Source organism: Catharus ustulatus, chromosome 6 (genome assembly GCF_009819885.2).
Source record: "Catharus ustulatus isolate bCatUst1 chromosome 6, bCatUst1.pri.v2, whole genome shotgun sequence".
Classification (NCBI taxonomy): domain Eukaryota; kingdom Metazoa; phylum Chordata; class Aves; order Passeriformes; family Turdidae; genus Catharus; species Catharus ustulatus.
The window spans coordinates 60,474,820-60,493,678 of NC_046226.1; the positions used below are offsets into that span (position 1 = coordinate 60,474,820).

The following is an 18,859-nucleotide window of genomic DNA, read 5'->3' on the forward strand; positions in this document are numbered from 1 at the left end:
AAAAAACTTTTTAATTAGCACTTCTTTCAAGTTGTATAATTGTTAATTAGTTGCTCTCTGTTAATTTTAAGTTTGCTGGCAAAGTGCTCCGAGACTTTATAAATAACCCACTTCATATTTGGTTTGCATTACTGGGATGTGACACATGTGGCAGGGAGTGGCATCCTCCTGGAACCAATTCCACTGAGAAATCCTGCTATATAAACTATACATCTATATGTATATTTACCCTATATATAAACTGAAACCAGGGTGAACTCGGGAAAAACAATTACACGCTATTAACAGCAAATGAAATTTCTGATTGTGATTAATAATTAATGATTAATAAAATTATCACAGAAGAGTCACAAATGTGAGAGACAAGAAGCACAAGGAGCAGAAAGGAACAAGGGGAGCAGGAGGGTCACAGCTCACTGCCTGCAGACACAGGTTTTGGTTTTTTACACAGCTCCTGGAGAGATTTTTAAATGCTTTTCCCCTGCAAAGTAGAAAATACAGCAATTTTTGCTGGACAATCTGAATGACTGGCAAAAAAAAAAAAGGCTGGGAATTTGGGAGCTGAAAGTGGGAAGTTGCTATAAAGTATATTATAGGACCAACCAGAACTCCAATACAATGAAATCAACTGTAAAGGGCAGGATAAAAGACAACTCAGATTTAAAAAAAGCTAAACTAAAAAGAAGAGATGGCAGAATATTCATGCTTGAACACCAACACAATTCTCAACTGGGTACAACAATTTAGGATTTATTAATATACTTTTTAAACAATGCATTAGATGTTAAATCCAACTTTTTGCTATAACCTTTCATGATACATCAGCAGTGAAAATCTGGGGGTCTTTAACTGACATCAGAATTGATTATAAAAGGGGAAGAGCTGTAGCTTTTGTGACTTTTTCAGATACTTGGAGCAACAACCTGTGTGAACACATGAATTCACACACACTCAATATTTCTGAGTGCCGTTAGTGATTGTCATTAACGCTGCAGTCTAACACCTACTGCCAATAATATGAGAATATTTTAGCTGCCCTCAGGCTTCATCATTTTAATTCCCTGTCCTTTACAGAGCTTTTCAAAGAGCTGCTATGTCTGTATTTAGTGAAGCAGTGGAGGGAATACTGTCACCACAGACTTTGCTGGCTAGAGAAGCAAAAGATTTGCTTCTCCAAGACAAACACTCTCATAAACATTTCAAATATGAGCACTTAAGCACACAGAGGTGAGCTGTGTTAAATGTGCTAAATGTGACAAAGTGTGACACAGCAACAAGTGAGTGTTTGCCTCCCTCTGCCGGATCACATCTGTGTAGCTACTGACCAAAAATACACACATAAACATCTCTTGTCCCAAACTCTGCTCTTAAAAAAAACCTTATTTACTGTGCAGGTGACCCAAGCACTGGACCAGGCTGCCCAGAGAGAACCTTGTTATCAGGCTTCTCATCTGATCAGTGTTTATTTCAAATCTCTGTGCTCCATGTACAGAATATGCAACCTGTGCTGGGATTACACTGGTAATTTTAATGAGCTAAGCACACTGCTTGTAACACAACGTGCATTAACTCAGAGCACACTCCCTTAACACTGCACAGTAAAATAAAATACTGAGTGACTCCTGCCACTGTTTTTCTGTCCCCACCACTTCTCAGGGTACTCTGGTGACAGTTAGCATCTGTAGGTCTGTCAAGTCTCAAAACATTCACATCAGCATTGGCTCACAGCTCAGAGCACTGCACTTAAAAGTACACAGAAGTTCTGCTTCTGGAAAATCGTTCTGTTTTATTCAAGGGAAGGCTTGAAAAATGGAGTTTACTCCAGAGTATGCAGCAGTCCCTTAGGGGCTGTGCACTGTTGAGGTCTGCTCAAGGCTGCATTAGTAGTGCAGTGGGATTTTCAGCTTTTTTTAAGTGAATTTACTGATCCTGACCAACCTCCACAGCCCCTGCAGTCATCAATACTTTATCAAACAGTACTGGTACAGCACCTCTCTTACTATGGCTGTCCAGAATACCTCAAATCAGCTTAAATCCATCCCAAAAATCCTCCTGCTGGAGGCCTGAGAGGATCTTTTCAGCCTGCTCCACAGAAGCAATCAGCAATGCCCTCACTTTCTGCCTGGGGCGGGAGGAGGGGTGTCATGTTTAATGGAATGAAGTAAATAGAAGAAAGAAATAGTCTAAATGGGCTAAAGAAATAGTCACCAACCAGTATTAATAACAGGTCTCATCCTCAAATAAAAACAAATGGAAAATTCTAGGGAGTTGGGGAACACCTATCCCCACCCACCAAAACCCCCACAACCTCACAATCCTGAACACCAGATATGCAGAGCATCAGCTACCTGTCAGCAGCCACCTGAGGATGAATTTTCCCTCATTTCATCACACCATCATCAGTACCTGGCTTATTTCACACACAACCTTGAAGACAAACCGCTAAACATTAACATTTTTAGGACAGCACCTTCCTCACTTCTTTGAACCAATGCTACTTCCAGAGGTCACTGCAGCATTTCCCAGAAATATTTATTTCCCAGAAATAAAACCACCAGGTGAAACCCCTGCCCTTCCACAGGAAAATTGGGAAGACACTGGGGAGAAACTGGGGAGAGAAGGAATCGTAGAATGACTGGGTTGGGAGAGACCTCCAAGATCATCAAGTCCAACCCATGCCTTAACACCTCAACTAAACCATGGCACTGAGTGCCACACCATCCCTTGATGTATTTAAAAAATACACTTCCACCACCTCTCAGGCAGACAATTCCAATACTTTATTATTCTTTCTGTGAAAAACTTTTTCCTAATATCCAACCCATATTTCTCTTGGCACAGCTTGAGGCTGTGTCCTCTCATTCTGTCAGTGCTGCCTGGAGATAGAGACCAACCCCACCTGAGCACAGCCACTTTTCAGGGAGCTGTAGAGAGTGATAAAGTCACCCCTGAGTCTCCTTTTCTCCAAATAAACATCCCCAGCTCCCTCAGTCGTCCCTCACTTGTGTTCCAAGCCCCTCACCAGCCTTGTTGCCCTCCTCTGGACGCACTCTGGAACAAGGATGGTGTGAAAAACAAGGTTCGCTTTCCTGCTGGATTTTAAAGTGTTTAATAAGAGACAGTAAGAGACAAACAATAAAGCAAAAGGTTATAATGGCTGGGTGCTTGGCATTCAGCTAAGAGCACCCCTGCTGTTTTGGAGACACCCCTTAAATTCATCAGCCTGTTGCATATTCATAGACTTATCATACATTTTAAACTTTTCTGCAAACTGTTTTCCATATTCCAAGAACTATTTTACATGGCCACTCCTTGAGCCCATCTTTTTAGAGCATGCATGTTTCTTGGCTCTGGTTTTAATTTATTTTTGTTATCAGTCTTAATTTGGGTTGTGGTATTCAGTTTTTGCAGATGTTGGTTGGTGTTGCTAACTGGTGTATCAGTAGCAGGTGTCTTTATTGTGTGTTATCCAACTAAGCAGATAGTTCACTTATTACAGAGATATTTTATCAGTGTCTATGTTACTCCTAAAGAAAACTATGTCTTAAAAACCATTTCAACACCACAGCAGCTAAACCCAAGGACCATGGGCTTTATACTCTTTTATCACCTGGATTTCCTTGCTTATTTCTCCAGCACATTGATGGAGCTGTAGAAAAAAACAAAAACAAAAACAAAAAAACCCGGGATGAAACGTCTTGATGGATTGTGAAAAACCAACAGCATAGTATGTACTTGTAACAGAGGGGAAGGAATGGGGCAGGAGAAGAGATGGAACAGAGGGGCAGCAGAGGAGATGGAACAGAAGGGCAGCAGAGGAGATGGAACAGAGGGACAGGAGAAGGAACAGAGGGACAGGAAATGGAACAGAGGGGCAGGAGAGGAGATGGAACAGAGGGACAGGAGAAGGAATAGAGGGACAGGAGATGGAACAGAGGAGCAGGAGATGGAACAGAGGGGCAGGAGATGGAACAGAAGGACAGGAAAGGAGATGGAACAGAAGGACAGGAAAGGAGATGGAACAGAGGGACAGGAGAAGGAACAGAGGGGCAGGAGATGGAACAGAGGGGCAGGAGAGGAGATGGAACAGAGGGACAGGAGAAGGAACAGAGGGACAGGAGAGGAGATGGAACAGAGGCACACGAGAGGGAACACGGGGCAGCAGAGGAGAGGGAACAGAGGAGCAGGAAGGCGGGCGGGAAGCCTCGGGTACAACCTCGGGGCTGAGCCGGCGGGCTCGGGCACAACCGCCGGTGTCACCGCGCCCCGGGGCGCAACGCTCCCGGCACAACCGCCGGTGTCACCGTGAGCCCGGGCACAACCGCCGGTGTCACCGGGGCACAACGGCCCGCCCGGCCGCGCTCCCCCTGCGCCATGACCGTGCAACGCCCGTCCTGGCCGCCGCTCTACTTCCCGCACTTCCACGGCAGCGAGCCCGTGCCGCGGGCGGCCGGCGGAGCCTGGGCGCCGCTGGCCGCGCTGTGCTGGCCGTGGCAGCCGCTGCCGCCCCGCTACGCCGCGCTGCCCGCTGCCGTGGTGCCGGAGCCGCCGCGCCCCTGCTGCCCGCCCGCAGCGCCGCGGGCCGGGGAGCTGGCGCGGCGGCTCCCGGAGCTGGCCCAGCTGCAGCTGCAGGAGGAGATGTGCGAGCTGGGCATTCGCCTCAAGGAGCTGGAGCTGGCGGCGCTCATCGGCGACGGCTTCGACGCCAGACAGTGTGCGTGAAGTGCGGGAGGTGCCGCGGGCGCGCCGGGGCGGTACCGGAGCAGCCCCGGGAGCAGCCCCGGTACCGGCCCCGCGCAGCCGCCCCCGGCGCTGAGCCCTAGAGCGGGAGGAGCGAGGGGCGGGTTGGGTTCCTCCGCCCCGCTGCAGGTGCGTGCGGGAGCGCTGCGGGCAGAAAGCTTTGCTGCCGGTCAGCCCGCCCGGGCACTGCTCGCTGGGTAGGGGAGTCGCAAACACTGCGGGTGTGGCCGCAAAACCCCCAAAGTCATCCAGTGACAACAAAAAAAAAAACCAAAACAACGACGCAGGCATCACTCAAGCGAGAGGCAGTACATGCAAAATGTACCCAGACTCTGCGGTTGTAAAAAGTTTTTCACGGGAAGAGTGATAAAGTACTGGAATGGTCTGCCCAGATGGTGGAGTCACCATCCCTGGATGTGTTTAAACAAAGACTGGATATGGCACTCGGTGCCATGGTCTGGTTGAGGTGTTAGGGCATGGCTTGGGCTTGACGATCTTGAAGGTCTCTTCCAACCCAGTCATTCTGTGAATTCTGTACATCAGCTTTGATGTAAAATAAAAGCCACAGATAGTCAGAGGCACAAAAAAAATCCCACTATCAAAACACACCCGCACCCCCCACAAAAAACCCACACCAAAATAAATCACCAACCAAACAAAAAACCCTCCAGTTAAATTATAAGTGAGCTTGGTATTTTTAATCTTACAACCTGCTGGCCGTGAAGAAAATGCAGGGAATGAAATAGCTGAGCAGACGATGATGGTACTGAGAGTTGCAGTGGTGAGGCCAACAGCTGTAAGGGTTTGGTGCTCATCATTTCCTGCAAGGCCACAGGAAATTTTCAGGAGTGCAAAGGTTACAAGAACACAGGAAAAAATGTCCATCAGATATATGCATAGAAAGGAAGATCTCAAAGAAATTAGAAGAAATTAGAAGTTTGCATATATTTTTCCCTTGATTATAGAAATACACACCTCTTTTCAGTTTTAATACCTACCATTTTGAGAAACTCTAGTTTTTGGATATTTGCTAGCCAAGGCATTGTAAGGATTATTAGTTTGCCTAGTATTTTATAGTATTTAAGTATTGTAAATTGTTAATGACGTCACTAACGACAAATTGTGTTTCATTCCTGTTTAGATAAAATTCTGAAGGCACTGGAAGAAAAGAAGATACAAAGCATGAAAGCAATGCAGAACCTGAAGTAATGGCCACCAACACACTGAGGAATATCTCAGCTGCTCGTTTTGCCACTATCACTGTGTAGTGTTTTAATTTACTCACTATGTGCTGTTCTCCTGCCAAATCAAAAATATAACATATTGTTGACTTCTTTTGTGTATTGTCTGGTACTAGTTGCTGTGTATTTTAACCTTTTCTCCCCCCCTCCAATTACTTTATGCAGGAAATATATAATATTTTCTTTGTAAACACTAAGAAATCAACACTGTTTTTGTCAGGATTCCCAGCAGTCCATATCCATAGCTGGAAAACACAGAAATGTCAATATAAAATATGGTTGGGTTTTGTTTTAATGCTAAGTATATTAAGTGCAATTTTGAGTAAATAGCTATGGCCAAAAGTCCTAAACCTCTAAACCAGCTTAAAAAACCTATTTTCACATTACCATAAAAATCTTTATTACAATCACATTCCTTTGTTGTCTTTGATGTACCACAAAATTACAGAAGCTGTGGCTTGAGTTGGGTTTTAAGAGGCAGGGGTGAAAGATTGAAGACCTGGGCAGCATTTAGCATTCAAAAATAATGCCACACATTGATAACACCACCAAGTAGTAAATAGGCTCATCAGACTGATAAAAAAAAATAACTCTGATTACTTTTTCCTATTCCATTTGCAGAGCAGTAGGTGGCAGCATGAAATAATAAAGTTACTGACCCTGAAGCTGTAATATTCTGGCAAAGAGAGTAATATTTTAATCTCTGGGTTTTTTTAACTGTGTGCAAATTGCTCAGCTGCGAAAGGTTTTAACGCAATACAACACCAAAATTTTATTTCTTCTTACTGCTTCTTGCAGCATTCATCCTAATACTGACTCAATCTTTCCAGCCAGATTTTGATCTACTGTACACAGTTTATATTTTTTTTAAAAATCTAGTTTATAACTCCTATTTGTCAATCATCAAACTATAACAGTCACATTTTCATGTGCACATAAATAAGCACAACACTTTGGAAATCTGGGTTGCAGAGTTTCACTGCTCCCTCTGCAGAAAGAGGATAAAAATTCTCTCAAAGGGGTTTGAGGCTTAAGCAGAAATGGTTAATTGTTGTGAACATGTGGATAGTTGAAGTGAAATTGTTGGTTACTCTGAAAATGAGAATTGTGCTAGTGCCCAAACTAAATACTGGAAAAGAAATTTGGATTGGACAAAAAGGGCCAATACACAGAGGCCTTCAAAGGCTTTGTGGAGAAGTGAGAGCTTTAAAATCAAGTTAGGTGAGAGAGGAACTATCTTCATCTTTCCCATCTCCAGATTAATTTCGTTCCTAAACCACCCTAAATTTTCCAAGGTTATTGCAAGGGCCTGCAAAGGTTTCCATTACATGGAATTGCTGCTTCCTAACAATTACTTCTCAGCTTTTACCAAGTCTTTCACTTTACACCCAGCTCTCATCAGCCATTGTTCTCTCAGGTTTTCTGGGCTTAAACAGAGCTGCTTTTCATGGCACACAGTTTAAACATTTCCCGTCTGTTGTTCTGTTTTTCATATGGCCTTTAGGTTGAAACAGCTCTCGGTGTTTAATTACTGGGTGATAATGCAAGGAATAATGTCAGTTAATATGTAATCTCAGCTAGAGTAGCCTGGGGACACACATCTCCTGGAAAAATCATCTGGATCATGGCATTGAGCAGAATGGTTACTCTTGGCCAGTGTCACCCACAGCATTCCTCCATCAGAATGCTTTGGTCAAAACCCTTCCTCTAGGAAAAAAACAGACTATTGATACATAATGGCACATATGCTGATTTTCATTTGACCCTAAACATTTTAACTTACCTTTACTTTTCTGCTCTGTTTCCACCCAACCTTGTTAAATATAAATACACTAATTTGCTCTCATCTGAGGGCTTATGGCTTCAGCTCAAAGCTGATCTGTTTATTGTTTCTTTTGTGAAAATTAAGCCATGTATTAGACAAAATAGAACAGCATTCTCACTGCATTTTCTTTTATTAACAAAGAATGTGTCATTCATTTTTTTAATTGTTTCTGTTCTCTTAGATTGCTCAAGGGAGGCTGAACCTGACATTTAGATGCTGGGACAGTCCAGATCTCTTTTGTGTTGCTCCCTTGTGACTCAACAAATCCATCCCTATTGAATTCAAGAAAGAAATTTTAGGCTACAAATTTGGTTCATAGGCAGAGATCTCAAAGCACCAGTAGGTTGCTCCCATTTCCAGTCCTAAACAAAGCGAGCCTCTCAAAGAGCAGAGTGTCACACACTCACAGCCAGCCACAGAAGTCTGCAGGTGCAGGTGCTCCCCAAGGAGAGCCCTCAGCTCCCACTCCTGAAACCTCAAATGGCCTTGGCTGCTTTATGATGGGAAAAATGAGATACAAAGCTACTCAAAAACCAGAATGCATTTCAACTTTAAATTCTTTTACACCAAACAGTTGGGTCTATTAAATTTCAGACTGCTGTGTTTGAGTTTGCCACATTAAAATTCTCCAAATAGATATTCAGCCTTATTACAATGGATCATTAGAATTTAAATTAATCTTCAAGTCAAGCTGCCTTAATTAGTTCAGGGACAGATTAGAAAGGAAATCCAAAAGCAGTAAGCCATCATGAAATGATTTTTCTGTTTTCAGCAGCATATGCTGCATTTTAGATCCACCTGCCCTGAAAATTCAGAGCTAATATCTCAACATGAAATAGGGAAATTGAGCAGCACTTAACTCTGGGAAACCTGTCCTCCTTTGTTTGTTTGGCAGGTAGAGTTTTTTAGATGTTGAATCAAGGAGTTGCCAGTCAGGAAGCATTCCATAAGCACTGCATTTGTCTTTTCCAAGGAAACATAAAATTATCAATAGCATTGAGTTCTTTACACACTTAAAAACATACATTTGTGAAAGAGGCTCAGATTTCAGTGTATCTTGAGGAAAGCCAGAACAACCCCTTGAGGCAGTTTAAGTACTCACAGTCACAGCACGTACATAAAATATATAAATACATATATGCATTTAAAAAGTTTTATCTCAACTGGGCCATCTGTCTAGACCCTTAGTAGTAATACACTAGGAAGTTCATTTATCCTCTATTTTTGGAAGATCATTTCCTGTCCCTTCTTTCCTCTGAAACTACAAAGTAGTAGTAAAGGAACTTTTTATTCCAAATTTCTTGCATCACAAATTATCCAAAAGCAGCCCTGTCGAAAGCTGCATTTTCCTCCTCCTTTTACTTCAAACTGACAGGGTGAAACTTAGACCTGAGTAAACAATATTAAAAACCACAAAAACTGGATCTAAAGAGGAGGGCACGGCAGGAACAACCAATAAGTAGCAACACAGATTTTAAGACATATTTTATTTCATGTGCAAAATTGCCAAGGAAAACACATGTACAACTTCAGCTAAGCTATAGCCACTAATATTAAAGGAACTATCCTATGTACTCGTAAGCTTTATTTCTAGAATCACCTTATGGCTCAGAGTAAAAACATAGTAATTTGGTAATGACCCAGAACATTTTAAATCCCTCCTTTTCAGTCATATGTAAAATTCTACCATCAGCATGTAGTTTTACATAGCAGGTCTTGGAGATTTTCCTTCTGATTGCATAGTATAAAATTTTAATTATTTTCTTATTCTCTCTATTTAATCCCTAGACTCGGCTTTAAATTTGCTCTCAACTTCGCAGCTTCAGAAAATAAATTTTCCCACTTTCAGCTGAAACACTTATAAAATTTGAGCAATTTTCACAGACACAGCCTTTACAATTCAGTTGAATCAAGCTGTGAACACCAAAGATAACGTGGATATTTGTAATCATGCAGAGCTAGTCCTTTCCGTAATTCAAAGACATAAGAAAAGTTCATTTCCTTGGGAAGTGAGACCTGTTGCCTGGGAAGTGAGATGGTTTTACTGATAAAATTCTGTAAATCTCTGTAAAAAAGTGTAGAGGCTGTTACTAGAAAGACTTCCTAGAACATACTGAAATATTATCAAGAGGTGGTTTTTTTCCCTTGTAAGTCACATCTATTAAAATGCTACCATAGGAACAGGTAATTTATAGTCCTGAACAGTTCCCAAAGCTCCATGAAGTAATAAATAATGCTTGTTACTAAACCCATGGCAGTTCAGGGTTGGAGTTTCAGTGAGGAGAGGCAGTCCCTTCACCCTGCCCTACGCATGGGACACTGAGGCACAGTCAGTCACATTATGGACCAAGCAAAAATCCTGAAGAAGAGCAAACTGACCTTCCATCTCCCAATTTCCAGCCACACACAACCAAACAGCATCCTTCCTCTCTTGGCACAGTTTTAAGACACTTGTGATGGCTGATTTACTGGGTGGGCACTGGCTCAGTCCTCAGCAGGTGTTTTGCCAGTAATTTCAGAGGAAAAGGAAATTTCATTACAGACGTGTTTTGCCTTAAGACCAATAGGAGACCACACAAAGCACAAGATGGGCCGAAGCCATGCAATGGTTTCATGGTGTCTTAGCTTGCAAAGGATGTGACCAAATGTATTCTATCACCATCTGTTAAAACCAGGTGGTGCAGTGTTCTTTATCTTTTCACAACCCATCCTCCCTCCAGGAGATATCATCTGCTAATGGCCATTGAGTCCCAGCGTATGACTCATAAAATTCTGTCATCCCATTGGGAGAGGCTCCACCCAGGGGGAGGAGCCAAACATTTCCTACCTAGATAAAAACTGAAATTTGGAACATCAGGGCAGCCTTTTTCCACTGGATCCCAGAGGAAAACCAGACCTTTTCACATCATCACTGGATCTTCAGAGAAAACTGCACCTTCTACAGGAGCACTGCTCCAACTGAATCACATCTGTCACTGCAGGAGGATGCAGCCACCATTTAATGGGACTGCTGCCAACACCCTGCCTGATGGGGTGTCAGGTTGTACTCTGCCTCTGTCAGCGTTTTGGGTTTGGTTTTTTGCAATACTATATTTCTATTTTAATTTTTCTTAGTGAAGAACTGTTATTCCTACTCCCATATCTTTGCCCGAGAGCCCCTTAATTTCAAAATTATAATAAATTGGAGGGAGGGGATTTACATTTTCCATTTCCTGCCTTTCTTAGCAAACACCTGTCCTTCAAACCAAGACACATGGCTATTTAAAAATTCTGTCACTGTTGGTTACTGCTCCTGTCACACCAGCAGCTTACCAGCTGGGCAAGGAGTGCACTTCTTTGTGTACACAATGTAAAACTAAAATTCAGAATGCACAGTGATGGCAGGAAAGACATTAAATGAAAATAAAAAGTCAAAAAGCATAGGAATATCTGTGCTGGACAAGCATGCTTTCTGATGAGACCCAAAAAACTGACCAGAACTGCCCCTTTTGTTGGGCCCAAGCTGCTTCTGGTGGGTTGCTAAATCCTGCATTAGAATTTATGCCTGGGCATAAATATATTTTCCAAAATTCTTGGCTTCACTCTCATTATTTTCCTATCAAGTATGACATTGAATACAGCTTACAGAAGTCAACACCAAGATGAAATGAAAAAGGCTTCCCCGTTTCTTTGTCATGGAAAGAAATACTAAAGTTTGTTTGGTGTAGGATAAAGTGTTTGGGTTTTCTCCTCATTGCAGCATGGAGAGTATTAGACAAAGACAGGTATAAAGAATAAACTTCAAGTTTACTTACATCCAGATCTCCTTGCCAAATACACAAAACCTTAACTGATGTCACTGTTTTTTATGGAGTTTAGACTGGTTTACACAGCACAGAAATGCTCTGGGCTCCAGTGAAGAGGGAATACTTTGGAAGAGAAATTTACCTGCTCTCTAAATATTCTGTTCAGTGGAATCACCTTTCTTTGTGATTTACAGTCCTTTGCACCCATTATTGCCCAGTAAACGTTCATTTACAAAGTTGCAAAATTATTTACAGAATTCAATATAGTAACAACTCACTCCTTGGGTACCTGGAAAATTCATGAAGTCAGACATCTTAAAAAAAGAATTATTTTTAACAAATGTAAAAAAAAGGAAAAAACATCAAATTCCTGAAAAAATCTCTTCATTATACTTGTAATTATTTTCAAGACATCTAATGTACATTTGACCACCTAACTACTTAAAGCCCATTTGTCATCTTTCATGGGCTTTATAGCAGAACAACTCTGAGATGTATTTCTTCATTATTGCCTCTGTACCCCTTAAGGAACCTGAAATGAATGGGGACAAATCGAACCAGTTTTGAAAAAATATTTTTTGACACACACACAGATATATATACATACATGAATATAATACAATATTCATAAGAATATGGTCTTAAGGTGATTTTAAAAGCATGAAATATTGTATGATTTGGGGGCATTTCAACTGTGTTTAAAATCAGGACCTAAACCACCTTGTGCAATGCAGTTATTCTTAGGAGAGATTCTGCAGTGTTGACGAGCCTTGCCTTTATGACTTGGCCATCTCGAAAGATTCTTAACGAGCAAGCAAGCCAGGATGCAATTTCTTTAGTGACCTACATATAAATCTCACTTCCAAAAGTTGGGTTTTGCATTATTTATTTCTAAGAGAAAGGCAAAAGTTTAAAAAAAAAAAGCATTCTCCAAGAGTAGTCTTATCCTTAAAATGAAAAAAAAAAAAAAAAAAACAAAAAAACCCCAAAATCTTTGAATTGTTTTGATAAAAACAAATCTGTTTCTCAGTCCTGGAGTTAAAAATTAACCCATGGAGGGAAAGCTGCCAAACACAAGCATTTTCTGGCATTTTCCCTCTGCCATTTCGTGCCAGTGAGTGCTGGGAAGCCACTGGGATTTGTTAATGAGTAAGACATGCAAGAGCAGGAAAAGAATTGGTTGGACACAGAGTTTGGAGATGCTGGGACCTGCACAGGAGGAACAGGGGCAGCAAAATGGAGTGACCTCTGCAAGATCAAAAAACTTTCTGCTTTCCAGCTCCCTCAGCTCTTATATTGGCAATGCAGGGATAAAAATACACCATAGATTTAAATGTGATTAATTCTTTAACAGTCAGACATCTTGAATTGTTATGGAAACTGTGATCAGCTTGGTATGTATGAGCCCTTAAACAAAATAATTATCCCACTCAACCCAATGTTGTATTTTTTACCTGCCTCTCATTTTTATCTTACACTTCTTATGTGTCTCATCTTTCAGAGTCTGAAAAAGAAATGATCACTGCTTAAGATAGCATCCTCATTTCTATATATAGGGTTTGCATACACTTCTATCAAGTTCTACCCATAATATTATAACATACAAATATTACTCCTATTTCTAGACCGAGTACCAGAGCTTCTCTCCAACAGAGATAATATGTCAAGAAATGACTGCCAACAAGTTCCCTTTTATCCTTTTAAAGTTACTGTTCTGCTATTACACATGGTTTTCCAGCTGAAGGTGGTCAGCACACATGTACCAAGAAGGAATTTTATGTTGTTTCATTTGCAACTTTTCTACTGATGATTTACAAATCTGAAAACAGACAGTGGTCAGAACATCAACATTTTGTGTACACAGTAAACAGTACTTTCACCTACACATTTAACATATCTTTAAAGAAAATTGAGGCATTGAGTAGAAAAAGTTAAATTACTACTTTGTTCTCAGTAAAAATGGCATGGATATATCTGGATGAGGTTATGATCTTAAACACAAATACTATCGAAAAACTATATTGTAATTGTAGCCATACAAAATGTTTATTATATTACAAATTATTTGTACACTATATTTTCACTTTATCATTGCTTTGTGCTCAGACAGTATAAATATTACAGCATGATTTTTCTTTCCCAGGAATGTCCTAACTGTCTTGATATAATCTTACTTTATACTTAAAAAAAAAATACAGAAACATATTACAAACAGGATAAAAAGGCATCATGAATGAAAAATGTCAGATGGTTTTCTGAATAAAGTGCACCACAATGATTTCAGAGTGATGGTTCAGGAAATATTCAATAGACTGCACATCATCCATAATAATACCAAACAAAATCAATTTTGAAACTCTAAACAGGTCTTCCTCAGAAGTATGAAGAGTACTTTGTTTAACTTTACTGAAATGTTTTTTCTTTCCCGAAGGTTATTTAAATGCTTTTGTTTGGGGGTTTTCCACTTTCTACAGACATCCAAACCCTGGACAGCTCTGTATTTTCCAAAATATTTAGTTTCCAGTATGGCAAGATACAAGATTTATCATGTTAAGATATATGAGACTTTACCCTCACACATTTTTCAATAGAACTATTAAATTACTAAAATTTAAGAATGGGAGCAGACCTACAAACAGTTAAACGTCCAAAAGATTCAGTTTAAAACTGGAATGCCCTGCTTCCTGTGACTTTTTTGGGAATATATTTTTACATTACCCTTCCCACCTCTATGGCTTCAGTGAGCCCCTCCATGGGATCGTGGCTGCTTCCATCATTTCAGCCTCAGGATAACTCTGCAAAACTGGAGTCTAACCTAGAGAAATTTATTACACAGCACATTTCACCCTCGTTGCTTAGAAGGGCACATTCACTTGCAAAATTTCACTGGACTACATAGAAGAATAATTCAAAACCTGAAATAATAAAGCTGATGCAAAATGAGGCCGTCCTGCCCTGATCCAGGTTTCACTTCCAGGTCAGGTCAAGCCAGCTGTGAACCAGCTTAGGCTAAATAAAAGTCAGCTGCTCTTCCATTATGTCTGCACTTATGTTCCAACAATCCAAATTACTGGAAAATAAACAGAATTCAGTTCAAGGGGGTCTAGTGAAATTTGCTTTTATAGGCAAAGCCCAACAGGGAAATTCAGCCCTGCTCTCAGTGAGTGAAATTCACACTGAAGCCAACCAGAACCAGTCTTTCTGTGGCACACTGAGTTTGGCCCAGTATTCTTCAGTTTTTATTCTAAAGTGTCACGCTTAGCCAGCTATTAATTCCACCCAATTTGGCTGTGTTGTGTTACATTGATAATATCAGCTTTATCTGGCTGACAGGTAACTGAGACAGCAGTCAGCCTTTACTAGATTTGTATTTATGTGAAGAGTTGAGTTTCTTTGGTTGTTTGGTATCCAAGTCACCCAATTGTATATTTGTGTACTCCAGACACAGCACTTTTATATTGATCAGAAAAATTACCAGGATTTTTTTTTCTTTCTTTTTTTATCTTTTTCCATTTAGTTTATGGAAATTTTCTGACTATAGCAGACTAGTCACTTATATAAATATACAGCACATATATACATAGAAATTACAAAAATACATTTTATTTATATCTGATTTTAAATAATAAAAATGAAATTTCACATTTATTGAAAGATTAACTAGCATTCCAAACGCTTCTGCATTATTCAAGGTATTGGAGCAGAAGATGTCTGTATATTCTAGGATAATTATGCATCACAGTCTCAGTCAGGGTTTATAATATAATTATTAGGGGGAAAAATAGCTCTGCTTTAAAAGTTTGTGCTTCATCAATTTCTTCTTCTATCCCCTATTCTAGTCTCCTCCCTCCTTCTCTCAATTTACTGGTGGCCAAAAAGCTAAACCAAGTTCCCTTTCCCACATCAGTTAAGACCAAAGAAACTCAGGGAAGTGAAATGATCAGACAAAATAGTAATTGCGGATAACTAAATAACCCACTGAAATGAAGGACATTACCTTGAACTCCAGTTGACATCAAACACGCCCAACACAACAAATTTTGCAACAACTTCAGTTCCTGAAGCTAATTGCTGAAGGAACTGAAAACAATTGTTCATGATCTCCAGCTAGTTTGTACAACTGCAAAGTATTAACATCCAAGTGGTTTGATTTCCTTTTGGGTTGGATTCCTACCACAACGCAGTGTAACAATCAGTGACCTTTATCTTGCACAATACAAAGTCAACATCATTTCTGGCAATGCTCTCTGTTTCACAGAACATTAGCATGTTTGTTAATCCGTGTAACTTATTTACATGTTAATATTGTAATTAGGTTCTCTACATTCAGAACTTCCTGGGTGCGCATTCACTGTGCCAGCGTAATCAAAATCCAACTGCAGCTTCAGGTAGCACTTTCTGGCATCACTTTAGTAGATAGCATTGTTAAAGAAAGAGAAAAAAAGCACTGTGTTGGACAGAGGTTTCCTTGTCCAAGCAGGTGTATTCATTTTTGCAGGTTGGAAGGATTTAAAGGTCTCAGGTTTACCAGCTTCACATGCATTCAGAGTGAAATACCCGATTATAGAGCGAACACGAATAACCTTTTTTCATTTCTCTTGGAAGCTTTTAGCACCAATATCCTTTGCTGGCTCTTCATGCATTGTATTCTCTCAGGCTGAACAAAAAAACCTCCTCCATAACTCATCAGTGGCGCTGAGGGACAAGGAAGCGACCAATTATCAAAATTCACCATTCACCTTCCTCACAGTCCTCTCTTCTTTCACTTCTTTAAACTGTTAATAAGATGAAGAGACACGGAGCTATTTACAGGACTTCTATTTGTATTACCTAATCATCTTGAATTCTTTTGGTTTGAATACAGTCTCTGGGATGAAAGGGCTGGAATGGCTCTGCATTGCTGAAATCAGCACCCCTTACACAATGTCCCGCAGCAAATAATTAACATGGCCAGTGCCATGCCAACCCTGGCCTTCAGAAAAACCTGGTCTGCAGGTTTTTTTCTTCTTGAATCAAAGTTTTTGCATGCAGGAGTTATTTTCTACCTCTAGGCCTGCAAATGAAACTTCTTGTGGCACAGACAAGTCCAGCAGCATCTTTAGTGATGATGGGTCATAATACAAGAGCAAAATGACAAACAATTGCATACGGTTGATCTCATCAGAATGAAACAGTTTCCTGGCAGCTTTTCCTTAGCTGGAAAGCAGAATTTCATGTCTTCAGAGTCCCGTTGCTCTGCTTGAAGTCATTCCATAGTGTTGACTTTTCGGACAGATTAAACGCCATCACTTTGGCACAATTCACAGGAAGTTTGTAGCTGAAAATTAAAGGAGTTGCTTTCTTGGCTACCCCAGGCAGCAAGACACAAACATGGTGCACAGAAGTTGTGTTAGACCTGGAACTCAAACATATCTGTTTGTTTCTTGGCCAGTTTGGCCACTTCTTCTCTGATAGCCTTGACGAGGGCGGCGGTGGAGATGTTGGTGAGCGGCGCGTCGGAGGGGTCGTGGTCGGTCAGGCTCTGCTGGGAGGCGGCAGCAGAGGCCAGAGGAGCCTGCTCCAGGCTGGGGTGCAGGCTGCCCTGCTGGCTGTACTGCCTGGGCAGGCGGGATGGGGAGCTGTGCTGGTACCTGGGCCTCGGGTACGCCTCGATGTAGCCGGGAAGCGGCACCTGCAGGGAATTGGAACCGCACAGAATTACACGGAACCATCGACCCACCAGGGACTACAAACCTCCCCAGGGCACTGTCAGATGTGACAGAGAGGCACAAATGAAGGGAATGCAGACCTCAGAATTCCTAGTTTCTGTTTACAAATGCCTATCCTGGCACGTGCCATTAATGCACATGTCAATGCCTGTCTTAGGTTGCAATACAGGATATGACCAAAAGTATCTATTCTGTCACCATCTGCTGAAACCGAGTGGGGCAGTGACTCTTATTTCCATGGGAAATATTCTGCTAATGGGACATCTGTTAAAACCAGGTGGGGCAGTGTTCTTTATCTTTTCACACCCCATCCTTCCTCCAGGGAGTCATTTTCTGCTAATGGCCATTGAGTCCCACTGTGGGACTGATAAAATTACTGCATCCCATTGGAAGTTGCTACAGCCAGGGGGAGGAGTCAAGCCTTTCCTACCTAGATAAAATCTGAGATTTGGAACATCAGAGCAGTCTTTTTCCACTGGATCCCAGAGGAAAACCAGACCTTTCCAGATCATCACTGATCCTTCAGAGAAAAACTGCACCTTCTACAGGAGCACTGCTGCAACTGAATCACATCTGTCACTGCAGGAGGATGCAGCCACCATTTAATGGGACTGCTACCAACACCCTGCCTGACAGGGTGTCAGGTTGGATTCTGACTCTGTCAGTGTTTTGGGTTTGTTCTTTGTAGTGCTGTACTTCTATTTTAACTTGCCTATTAAAATTCCTATTCCCATATCTTTGCCTGAGAGCCCTTTAATTTCAAAATTATAATAATTGGAGGGAGGGGGTTTACATTCTCTGTTTCAAAGAAAAAATCCTGCTTTTCTTAGCAGACACCTGTCTTTCAAACCAAGACAATGTCCAAACTGTGGCAGCAAAAACATCTGCTTGTCCTCATTTATCATCACCTCCAAATGTCAGATGTGAGCTCAAGCAGAAGAACTGATCTTTTTTTTCCTAGTGTACAGAAAAAAGCCCTATATTTGAGAAATTGTTTCAAACATGTTGAAACTACCTGCTACCTACTACCAAGGGTAAAGGTTTTTCTGAAAGTGTGCTTTTTGCTTAGCAAACACTTCAGTTTTAAACAGATGAGTTTTAGTGTCATTTTTGATTATTTTAGTACATCAAATAGCCCAGAACAGAAAAGCAGTGTTTTCTGCCTTGCATCCACTGTAATCCAAGCCAGTCAGTGTCTGGTCTCACTGCTCCTGACAGAAACTCTCTAGATCCAGACAACGGGGATAAACTCAGGTGCATCAGCTTGGAAACTCGAGACTCAAAGAGATGCTTGACTGCTCAGAAGAGTCAGGATTTCTGGCCATGTTTAACAGGATTACATGAGAGATTCATCATTTTTTGTAACTTCACAGATTTGAGCCCCATGTTACACCAGCTAAAACTAAAAGAGTAATGTAGGCCCTTTAGTCATGGTGGGAGATTAAATTTCTTTCCCAAATCCATGAACCACGATATCAGCTTTTTTGGCACTCAGAGGATTTTACTGCACCAAATAAGAAATAGTATTTATGATTCCAAAAGCCTGTAAAACAAGAATCT

General features: G+C 41.1%; 2 protein-coding genes across 5 annotated transcripts in view; one reads left to right on the forward strand and one right to left on the reverse strand.

The window, feature by feature from the left end:
- Positions 1 to 4,374: 4,374 nt before the first annotated feature.
- C6H11orf91 (chromosome 6 C11orf91 homolog) lies at positions 4,375 to 6,034 on the forward strand. Its single transcript, XM_033061542.1, has 2 exons — positions 4,375 to 4,714; positions 5,882 to 6,034. The coding sequence occupies exons 1-2, from the start codon at positions 4,375 to 4,377 to the stop codon at positions 5,947 to 5,949; spliced, it is 408 nt and encodes a 135-aa protein (XP_032917433.1). The 3' UTR covers positions 5,950 to 6,034.
- A 7,327-nt stretch (positions 6,035 to 13,361) lies between these two features.
- The window catches only part of KIAA1549L (KIAA1549 like), a 126,066-nt gene continuing 120,568 nt past the window's right edge, over positions 13,362 to 18,859 (reverse strand). For all 4 annotated transcript variants that reach the window (XM_033061476.2, XM_033061479.2, XM_033061477.1 and 1 more), the window contains exon 21: positions 13,362 to 17,262. In XM_033061476.2, coding sequence (XP_032917367.1) covers positions 16,981 to 17,262 — 282 coding nt within the window. In that variant the 3' untranslated portion in view covers positions 13,362 to 16,980. The remainder of the gene's footprint in view (positions 17,263 to 18,859) is intronic.

What these genes read in the sequence shown, in the direction of transcription:
- C6H11orf91 (XM_033061542.1), top strand. Translation starts at nt 4,375, where the DNA reads ATGACCGTGCAACGCCCGTCCTGGCCGCCGCTCTACTTCCCGCACTTC. An exon ending in CGGCTTCGACGCCAGACAGT is followed by an intron (nt 4,715 to 5,881) that starts GTGCGTGAAGTG and finishes ATTCCTGTTTAG; the next exon opens with ATAAAATTCTGAAGGCACTG.